Source organism: Colias philodice, chromosome 13 (genome assembly GCF_061535455.1).
Source record: "Colias philodice isolate Cphi_HAF_F1 chromosome 13, ilColPhil1 Martin Lab GWU primary, whole genome shotgun sequence".
In the NCBI taxonomy this organism is placed as follows: Eukaryota; Metazoa; Arthropoda; class Insecta; order Lepidoptera; family Pieridae; genus Colias; species Colias philodice.
This window is the reverse complement of record NC_143098.1, coordinates 10001-20388: the sequence shown is the minus strand read 5'-3', so window position 1 is coordinate 20388 and position 10388 is coordinate 10001. Positions and strand designations below refer to the sequence as shown.

Sequence of the window (10388 nt, the reverse complement as noted above, 5' to 3'; positions counted from 1 at the left end):
CCCCCTTCCCCTTCGCTCTGGAAGATCCTCACTCCATTGTATGTCCTCATACTTTTCGCCCCACCAACGTAGGGCTCTTGCAGCAATGCTACGCATGCCTTACGCTTGGTGGCTTCGAGCAGTAGCTCCCGTGTGGCGATTTGGCTCCGCTGGAGATTGGCCTGCAGCATTCGGTACTGGAAGGACTCACCTTGGGCAACCTTAGCAATACGCTACCGCCGATCTGGCCAGAGCATCCCACCTCTTTCTTTCCGTACACTCTCTGTCAAAGGCGCTGTGCTCTGCGCTGCCTTTCTTAGCCTTTATGCAGTTGATGCATTGAGGCACTTCTCCCCGCAGCCACTTGTCGCACTCGGTCTTCATGTGAGGACCAGCGCAGTGGCTGCATCGTTCCTTCTCCTCCCTACACATTCGTCTCGTATGCCCGTACCCAAGACAGCGCGAGCACTGCACTAACGGACTTTGATCCATCACTTTCACTCTACTTAGCCCTATATGGGCGTATCCTTCACTCGTGCATCTCTTCCATACCTGTGGACTCACCCTGGCCACTACGTGGTTCTGGAGGTGGTTCCTTGCTTTCATCACGTACGCTACTTCTACCTTTCTCTCTTCCCCCTTCAGGCCCTCAAGGATGCTTGCATTTTGATTACTGAATGCTGTGACGAAATCGTCAACTTCGCATTTCATTACATCCCTGAAGACTAGTAGAGGGCTCTTATTTTTTACATCTTCCACTACTAATCCCTCATTCTTTCTCAGCCTTTCCTTCACCTTGATTCTTTCTTCCTCATTCGCACAGCCGACGACCACCTTCCTGTTCTTCACCTTTCTTACCCTCTCTACTTTCACCCATCCGTCCTTTGCATCCACAGTCTTTCTGATCATTTCTAACACCTCATCACCCGTCTCTTGTTCGTCTTTGGATGACACCATGACCGAATGCAGGGCTCTTGCTTCGGGGAGTTTCTCTATGACTCCCTTCGAGACAACGCCCGCATAACTCGCCGTTTTGGCGACAGTCATGTTGCCCTCCAAAAGCGAGCTTAATTTGTCCATTTTATTTTCATTCTCCCGCATGCTTACTCTCATATCTTCCATTCTTGTCATCATCTCTTTCATACTTTCTTTCATTCCTTCACTTAGGTCCAGATTTCTCACCAATGCGTCGTCAACTACGCTGGGGCCAGCATCGGATGGCGGGGGGGGATGTATAGGGTCCCCACTACGCCCTCCACTACCAGCCCTGGCATTGGTGAGTTCAAATTCAATATCTTTTATTATTTCATACATCCTTTCTAGCGCCGTAATTACCCCGTCTTTTATATCAGTCTTTAGATTTCGGGACTCCCGCAGGTGGGCTTTCCCTTTCAGCAGAAGGGCTTTCCCTTCTGCAGTCCGACTTTTAGGTGTTGCAGGCTTCTTCACTGGTTCGGAGATAGTGAACGTGTCACTGGCACGCCTCTGGGGAGTGTGGATCATGATGACTTAGGGAAAAAAAAAAAAAAAAAAAAAAAAAAAAAAAAAAAAAAAAAAAAAAAAAAAACCCCTGTCAATAATAATAATTATTCTTAACACTATTAGGTCCCCCAATAGGGGAGATACCAGTCAATAATTACAATTAAAAATTAATATCACAGATATAAATATAAGGTATAAAATATTAATATAAAAATATAATATAAAATATTAATAGGTCACTGATAGTTAAGAATGGTCAACTTAACACTATTAGGTGGTTAGGTTAGGTTAGGTTAGGTTAGGTTAGGTTAGGTTAGGTTAGGTTAGGTTAGGTTAGGTTAGGTTAGGTTAGGTTAGGTTAGGTTAGGTTAGGTTAGGTTAGGTTAGGTTAGGTTAGGTTAGGTTAGGTTAGGTTAGGTTAGGTTAGGTTAGGTTAGGTTAGGTTAGGTTAGGTTAGGTTAGGTTAGGTTAGGTTAGGTTAGGTTAGGTTAGGTTAGGTTAGGTTAGGTTAGGTTAGGTTAGGTTAGGTTAGGTTAGGTTAGGTTAGGTTAGGTTAGGTTAGGTTAGGTTAGGTTAGGTTAGGTTAGGTTAGGTTAGGTTAGGTTAGGTTAGGTTAGGTTAGGTTAGGTTAGGTTAGGTTAGGTTAGGTTAGGTTAGGTTAGGTTAGGTTAGGTTAGGTTTTTTTTTTTTTTTTTTTTTTTTATAAAAGCACCCGCCATCGCAGGGTGTTGTCTGCTTTTTCTCTAGAGTATAGTCTAGAGACATTAATTTTCTTTAATCAAATAATAAACACAATTTTCTTTATTTACAATATGGGCACATAATATTAAAATACAATCAAATTTTAAAATACGAATTTACAATATACAATAGAATTTTCAAAAATAATAATAAAATACAATTATTAAAGATCACATTAAAATTTACAATTCAAAGATTACAATAAAAATAAAAAAATACAATAAAACCAATACAAATAAATATACAAATTATCACGGCACAACTATCCTAAACTTAACCCTAACATCACAGCTTATCACAGTTTCTTTTGTTTACCACCCCAACAATGTACTTACAATATTCCAGAAATTCATTCCTCATTTTGTCCCCCAGGGCCGCGGGCAGATTCTCACCCGTCATCGCGATGCCCAATTTTTGCTCAATAACATATCTATCTCTTGCAAAAATCGGACACTCGAGCAACAGGTGAGAAACCGTCTCGTCGACTCCGGGCTGACACAGGCACGATGGATTCTCCTTCAGCTTGAATCTGTTCAAGTAGAAGGCGAATCCACCGTGTCCAGTCAGTGCTTGTGTGGTGTGGTGTGTGATGTCTATTTTCCGTACTATTTTGTATGCAGCAGCAGCGCTTGGGAAAAAGAGCTTCGTGCCTCCAGCCGTCTCCCCCACATCATATCTCCTGTCCCATTCCCCGATCGTATCCTGTCTCAGGATACGCTTGACGAATGAAACAGGACACAGATCGTAGTCGGGTTTCTTCTTCGACCCCAGAGCGGCCTCCTTGGCTAACTGGTCCACTCTTTCGTTCCCCCTTAGCCCTGCGTGCGCCTTGATCCAAAACAGAGCGACCTCCCGCCTCTGCGAAGCAGCTTTTCGGAGGGCCGCCCTTGTTTGCACAGCAAGGGGGTGGGGGGAACCGAGTGTGACTGCCTGGAGGGCCGATCTGGAGTCGCTGAAGATGCCGACCTTCGACACTCCACTCTTGCAGGCTCGGTTAGGTTAGGTTAGGTTAGGTTAGGTTAGGTTAGGTTAGGTTAGGTTAGGTTAGGTTAGGTTAGGTTAGGTTAGGTTAGGTTTTTTTTTTTTTTTTTTTTTTTTTTTTTTTTTTTTTTTTTTTTTTTTTTTTTTTTAATTAAAAGCACCCGCCATCACAGGGTGTTGTGTGCTTTCCTCTGGAATATTGTCCAGAGATGTTTATTTTGCTTTTAATCAAATAATTACCACACTATTATTTATTAATACATTAGGCCTAAATGAATACAATTTAAAATAGAAAATACAATTTAACAATTTACAATAACATTTCCAATTCAATAATAAAATACCAAAATTAAATATTACATTTAAAAACTTACATTAATTAAAAACATTGCACTGAGAATAATAAAAAATAAAATAAAATAAATTAATACAATTAAAAGTAAATACTTAATACAATTTAAAATTTACAATGAAATTTCCAAGATAATAATAATATACCTACTAAAATTAAATATTGCATTTAAAATTTACATATTATATTAAAAACATTACAATAAAAAGAAATAAAACAATACGGCACAACACTTATAAAACTTAACCCTAACATCACAACTTATCACAGTGTCTTTTGTTAACCACCCTCACAATTCGTTCGCAATACTCCAAGAATTCAGTTCTCGTATCATCCCCCAGGGCCGCGGGCAGATTCTCACCCGTCATCGCGATGCCCAATTTTTGCTCAATAACATATCTATCTCTTGCAAAAATCGGACACTCGAGCAACAGGTGAGAAACCGTCTCGTCGACTCCGGGCTGACACAGGCACGATGGATTCTCCTTCAGCTTGAATCTGTTCAAGTAGAAGGCGAATCCACCGTGTCCAGTCAGTGCTTGTGTGGTGTGGTGTGTGATGTCTATTTTCCGTACTATTTTGTATGCAGCAGCAGCGCTTGGGAAAAAGAGCTTCGTGCCTCCAGCCGTCTCCCCCACATCATATCTCCTGTCCCATTCCCCGATCGTATCCTGTCTCAGGATACGCTTGACGAATGAAACAGGACACAGATCGTAGTCGGGTTTCTTCTTCGACCCCAGAGCGGCCTCCTTGGCTAACTGGTCCACTCTTTCGTTCCCCCTTAGCCCTGCGTGCGCCTTGATCCAAAACAGAGCGACCTCCCGCCTCTGCGAAGCAGCTTTTCGGAGGGCCGCCCTTGTTTGCACAGCAAGGGGGTGGGGGGAACCGAGTGTGACTGCCTGGAGGGCCGATCTGGAGTCGCTGAAGATGCCGACCTTCGACACTCCACTCTTGCAGGCTCTAATTACTGCTCTTTGGAGCGCTAGGAGTTCGGCCTGGTAGACGGTGCAATACGGCGGCAAAGCAAGCTTGACGGCCTTCGTCTCGGCCTCCCCCTCCCATACGGAAAGGGCGGCTCCGACTCGACCCTCAATCTTGCTGCCGTCCGTGTAGATCCTATGTACGTGGCTATCAGCCACGTCGGAATACGAGTCCTCGTCCACCAGCCCGAACCCCAGCCCTTCCTGCTCTGCCGGATGTGGGTCCTCAATCGCCGGAGCCATTCTTTCCACCTCCCTGTCTCCCAACGCTGGGTGCGACACCCCCTTCTTGATCCCATATAATCTCGAGACTTCGAGGATTCTGAGATCAAGGGGGAGTATCCCAGCCAACAGCATAGCTGAGTTCAGGGAGACGGTCCGATATGCTCTGCAGATTTTTTGGGCGAAACCCCGTTGCACGGTGTTCAGCCTTTTTTGGACCCCCATCTTTTCCACTGTGGGTGCCCACGCTGCCGATGCATACATAATAGTCGGTTCAATAACAGCTATATAAATAGTCTTAATAATATCTGGGCTAAGTCCCCAACCAACTCTGGCTGCCTTAGCCAAGAGTTTATACCGGGCTATTGCCTTTTGGCATACAGCCCCGACGTGGGCGTTAAAGGTGAGGCCGCTGTCTATTGTTAGGCCCAATATTTTTATATGGTCAAAATATTTTATTTCCACATTCCCCATAGCGAGCCGTGGCACGTCATATTTTAATCTCCTCGTGGAAAGGAGGGCACAAGTTTTATGCGGTGCAAATTTTAGTTTGTTTTCCTTTCCCCATTCATCTATTGCATTTAAGACACGGTTAGCTTCCATTTCAATTTCAAGGGCCGTGTCACCCTTAAAGACCAACACAATGTCGTCGGCGAACGCCTGACAGAATACTTTCATCTCCTCTAGCATCCATAGCAGAGGGTCCAGCAAGAGGTTCCACAGGATTGGTCCACCTATGGATCCCTGCACGCACCCCTTGCTGGTCCCCCTACTCACTTCCACGCCCGCATATCTAACTTTCACTCCCCTTTCACTCAGGTAGCTGCTGATCACCCGCCTCACGTTCCCCGGGCACCCAACTTCAGCCAACCGCACCTTTATGGCTGGCCACCAGGCGCTGTCGAAGGCTCCCTCTATGTCCAGCGATACCACAACAGAAATCTTCTTCTCCTCCCTCATATTTCTGATGTGGTTCACTAGTCTATAGAGGGCGTCCTCGGTGCTCCTCTGTGGCATAAAGCCATACTGGTGGGGGCTTATTTTGGGCAACAGGTAAAACCTGAGTCGGCCGACCAGCATCTTTTCGAAGATTTTGCCGAGAACAGGTAAGAGGCCGATCGGTCGATAGGCTTTCGGTACCCGATATGATTCCTTGCCCGGCTTTCGCAGTATAACCACGGTCGCCCACTTCCACTGTGCGGGGAAGTAGGCGGCAGAGAGGCATCTGTTGAGCAAGGCAAGGAACCATCCCGGGTTACAATCCACAGCGTGCTGACAGATGTCGGCCGTGAGGCCATCCGCCCCGGGGGCCTTCTTGGGGTTGAAGGACCTTACGGCTCTCTTCAACTCCTCCATGATGAAAGGGGGGTCATCCGGGCCCGCCGGTGGTTCGGTGTCCAAGGACTCCGCACACCCGCGCACCCGACGATGTCCCCCACTTTCACCACTTTCCTGGTCCTCGGGGTAGAAGGTCTCCGCCAACAGTTCTGCCGAGCTCCGGGCATCGAGGGTCTCACCGCCCCTCGAAAGGGGCAGATCCTCCTCTCTCCCTGTGGCTCTATTAAGCACCCTGTAGATGCCCTCCCAGACCCCCTCCCTATCCTGTTTCCGGCAAAACTCCTTCCAACTCTTCTCTTGCGCTTCTTTCACTGCCTTTTCATACATCTCTCTTTCTTCCAGGTACAATCCAACCACGCGGTCTCTGCGATCAGGTGCTGCGTTTCGGATCCTGCGTCTCCTCGTGGCCACCTGCTTCTTCATCTGCGCGAGCTCATCATTCCACCACGACAGGGTGAATTTCTGTGTGTGTTTTTTGGTCGGCATTGTGTCTCTGCATGTCTGTGTGATTGCTTCAGTGTATCTGTCTATTGCGTCATCTATTTGTTGTGTGCTGTGTATTGTGTCTATGTCTTGTATAGTTAATTGTCTGTCCGACATCAGCTGGGTCAGTTTCTCATGAAACTGAGTCCAGTTTGCCTTGTGTGTGTTAAATATGCGTGTAGTTCGTATTATGTTCGTGCCTGTGGATTTATGTTGTCTGATGCCGAAGGATATGCCGTTGTGGTCCGAGCTCGTGAGACTCTCCTCAACCCTCCAGTTGTCCACTCGGTTCAGCAGATCGTCGGAGCACGCTGTCACATCCACGTAGCTAGAGTACCTTTTCCCACCTCTAATGGTATCGAACGTAGGGATGTCCCCGGTGTTGAGTATGTGCATTCCCATTTCTTCCAGTACAGCAGACACATCTCTTCCTCGCGAGTCTTCCATTTCGCCACCCCACCACGGGCTTTTTGCGTTCGCATCGCCTCCCAGGACCATCCTATGGATACGCAGCTCACTCCCTATCCGCCTAAGATGGTCCAGGTAGAGCCCCACTGGTTTATCGGGCTCGAAGTAGAAGGACACTACAATCATCTCCCAGGCTTTGGTTCTGAGAGTGGCCACAACGATGTTGTTACTGCTAAGGCGTGTATGTAGTTCGACATCCAGTGTGTCGTCGAGTACCACAATACACGCCTTTACTGCTCCACCCCCTTCCCCTTCGCTCTGGAAGATCCTCACTCCATTGTATGTCCTCATACTTTTCGCCCCACCAACGTAGGGCTCTTGCAGCAATGCTACGCATGCCTTACGCTTGGTGGCTTCGAGCAGTAGCTCCCGTGTGGCGATTTGGCTCCGCTGGAGATTGGCCTGCAGCATTCGGTACTGGAAGGACTCACCTTGGGCAACCTTAGCAATACGCTACCGCCGATCTGGCCAGAGCATCCCACCTCTTTCTTTCCGTACACTCTCTGTCAAAGGCGCTGTGCTCTGCGCTGCCTTTCTTAGCCTTTATGCAGTTGATGCATTGAGGCACTTCTCCCCGCAGCCACTTGTCGCACTCGGTCTTCATGTGAGGACCGGCGCAGTGGCTGCATCGTTCCTTCTCCTCCCTACACATTCGTCTCGTATGCCCGTACCCAAGACAGCGCGAGCACTGCACTAACGGACTTTGATCCATCACTTTCACTCTACTTAGCCCTATATGGGCGTATCCTTCACTCGTGCATCTCTTCCATACCTGTGGACTCACCCTGGCCACTACGTGGTTCTGGAGGTGGTTCCTTGCTTTCATCACGTACGCTACTTCTACCTTTCTCTCTTCCCCCTTCAGGCCCTCAAGGATGCTTGCATTTTGATTACTGAATGCTGTGACGAAATCGTCAACTTCGCATTTCATTACATCCCTGAAGACTAGTAGAGGGCTCTTATTTTTTACATCTTCCACTACTAATCCCTCATTCTTTCTCAGCCTTTCCTTCACCTTGATTCTTTCTTCCTCATTCGCACAGCCGACGACCACCTTCCTGTTCTTCACCTTTCTTACCCTCTCTACTTTCACCCATCCGTCCTTTGCATCCACAGTCTTTCTGATCATTTCTAAGGTTAGGTTAGGTTAGGTTAGGTTAGGTTAGGTTAGGTTAGGTTAGGTTAGGTTAGGTTAGGTTAGGTTAGGTTAGGTTAGGTTAGGTTAGGTTAGGTTAGGTTAGGTTAGGTTAGGTTAGGTTAGGTTAGGTTAGGTTAGGTTAGGTTAGGTTAGGTTAGGTTAGGTTAGGTTAGGTTAGGTTAGGTTAGGTTAGGTTAGGTTAGGTTAGGTTAGGTTAGGTTAGGTTAGGTTAGGTTAGGTTAGGTTAGGTTAGGTTAGGTTAGGTTAGGTTAGGTTAGGTTAGGTTAGGTTAGGTTAGGTTAGGTTAGGTTAGGTTAGGTTAGGTTAGGTTAGGTTAGGTTAGGTTAGGTTAGGTTAGGTTAGGTTAGGTTAGGTTAGGTTAGGTTAGGTTAGGTTAGGTTAGGTTAGGTTAGGTTAGGTTAGGTTAGGTTAGGTTAGGTTAGGTTAGGTTAGGTTAGGTTAGGTTAGGTTAGGTTAGGTTAGGTTAGGTTAGGTTAGGTTAGGTTAGGTTAGGTTAGGTTAGGTTAGGTTAGGTTAGGTTAGGTTAGGTTAGGTTAGGTTAGGTTAGGTTAGGTTAGGTTAGGTTAGGTTAGGTTAGGTTAGGTTAGGTTAGGTTAGGTTAGGTTAGGTTAGGTTAGGTTAGGTTAGGTTAGGTTAGGTTAGGTTAGGTTAGGTTAGGTTAGGTTAGGTTAGGTTAGGTTAGGTTAGGTTAGGTTAGGTTAGGTTAGGTTAGGTTAGGTTAGGTTAGGTTAGGTTAGGTTAGGTTAGGTTAGGTTAGGTTAGGTTAGGTTAGGTTAGGTTAGGTTAGGTTAGGTTAGGTTAGGTTAGGTTAGGTTAGGTTAGGTTAGGTTAGGTTAGGTTAGGTTAGGTTAGGTTAGGTTAGGTTAGGTTAGGTTAGGTTAGGTTAGGTTAGGTTAGGTTAGGTTAGGTTAGGTTAGGTTAGGTTAGGTTAGGTTAGGTTAGGTTAGGTTAGGTTAGGTTAGGTTAGGTTAGGTTAGGTTAGGTTAGGTTAGGTTAGGTTAGGTTAGGTTAGGTTAGGTTAGGTTAGGTTAGGTTAGGTTAGGTTAGGTTAGGTTAGGTTAGGTTAGGTTAGGTTAGGTTAGGTTAGGTTAGGTTAGGTTAGGTTAGGTTAGGTTAGGTTAGGTTAGGTTAGGTTAGGTTAGGTTAGGTTAGGTTAGGTTAGGTTAGGTTAGGTTAGGTTAGGTTAGGTTAGGTTAGGTTAGGTTAGGTTAGGTTAGGTTAGGTTAGGTTAGGTTAGGTTAGGTTAGGTTAGGTTAGGTTAGGTTAGGTTAGGTTAGGTTAGGTTAGGTTAGGTTAGGTTAGGTTAGGTTAGGTTAGGTTAGGTTAGGTTAGGTTAGGTTAGGTTAGGTTAGGTTAGGTTAGGTTAGGTTAGGTTAGGTTAGGTTAGGTTAGGTTAGGTTAGGTTAGGTTAGGTTAGGTTAGGTTAGGTTAGGTTAGGTTAGGTTAGGTTAGGTTAGGTTAGGTTAGGTTAGGTTAGGTTAGGTTAGGTTAGGTTAGGTTAGGTTAGGTTAGGTTAGGTTAGGTTAGGTTAGGTTAGGTTAGGTTAGGTTAGGTTAGGTTAGGTTAGGTTAGGTTAGGTTAGGTTAGGTTAGGTTAGGTTAGGTTAGGTTAGGTTAGGTTAGGTTAGGTTAGGTTAGGTTAGGTTAGGTTAGGTTAGGTTAGGTTAGGTTAGGTTAGGTTAGGTTAGGTTAGGTTAGGTTAGGTTAGGTTAGGTTAGGTTAGGTTAGGTTAGGTTAGGTTAGGTTAGGTTAGGTTAGGTTAGGTTAGGTTAGGTTAGGTTAGGTTAGGTTAGGTTAGGTTAGGTTAGGTTAGGTTAGGTTAGGTTAGGTTAGGTTAGGTTAGGTTAGGTTAGGTTAGGTTAGGTTAGGTTAGGTTAGGTTAGGTTAGGTTAGGTTAGGTTAGGTTAGGTTAGGTTAGGTTAGGTTAGGTTAGGTTAGGTTAGGTTAGGTTAGGTTAGGTTAGGTTAGGTTAGGTTAGGTTAGGTTAGGTTAGGTTAGGTTAGGTTAGGTTAGGTTAGGTTAGGTTAGGTTAGGTTAGGTTAGGTTAGGTTAGGTTAGGTTAGGTTAGGTTAGGTTAGGTTAGGTTAGGTTAGGTTAGGTTAGGTTAGGTTAGGTTAGGTTAGGTTAGGTTAGGTTAGGTTAGGTTAGGTTAGGTTAGGTTAGGTTAGGTTAGGTTAGGTTAGGTTAGGTTAGGTTAGGTTAGG

At 45.6% G+C, this 10388-nt stretch overlaps 2 protein-coding genes across 2 annotated transcripts; both read right to left on the bottom strand.

Moving 5' to 3' along the window:
• Positions 1-201: 201 nt before the first annotated feature.
• On the bottom strand, positions 202-1485 carry LOC149483120 (uncharacterized). Its single transcript, XM_089702902.1, has one exon. It carries the CDS (start codon positions 1480-1482, stop codon positions 202-204), a length of 1281 nt encoding a protein of 426 aa, XP_089559028.1. The 5' UTR covers positions 1483-1485.
• Positions 1486-5099: 3614 nt separating this feature from the next.
• Positions 5100-7059, bottom strand: LOC149483119 (uncharacterized). The gene is made up of 2 exons (XM_089702901.1): positions 6160-7059; positions 5100-5153 (listed from the first exon to the last, which is right to left on the bottom strand). Exons 1-2 carry the CDS (start codon positions 7054-7056, stop codon positions 5100-5102), a joined length of 951 nt encoding a protein of 316 aa, XP_089559027.1. The 5' UTR covers positions 7057-7059.
• Between the last annotated feature and the right edge of the window lie 3329 nt (positions 7060-10388).

Excerpts from the sequence above, each read along its gene's own strand:
- LOC149483120 (XM_089702902.1), bottom strand. The coding sequence starts at position 1,482 with ATGATCCACACTCCCCAGAGGCGTGCCAGTGACACGTTCACTATCTCC.
- LOC149483119 (XM_089702901.1), bottom strand. The coding sequence starts at position 7,056 with ATGGTCCTGGGAGGCGATGCGAACGCAAAAAGCCCGTGGTGGGGTGGC. Across the intron at positions 5,154-6,159 it reads AAAGTGGGGGACATCGTCGG|ACAGCGGCCTCACCTTTAAC; the intron begins GTGCGCGGGTGT and ends GCCTAACAATAG.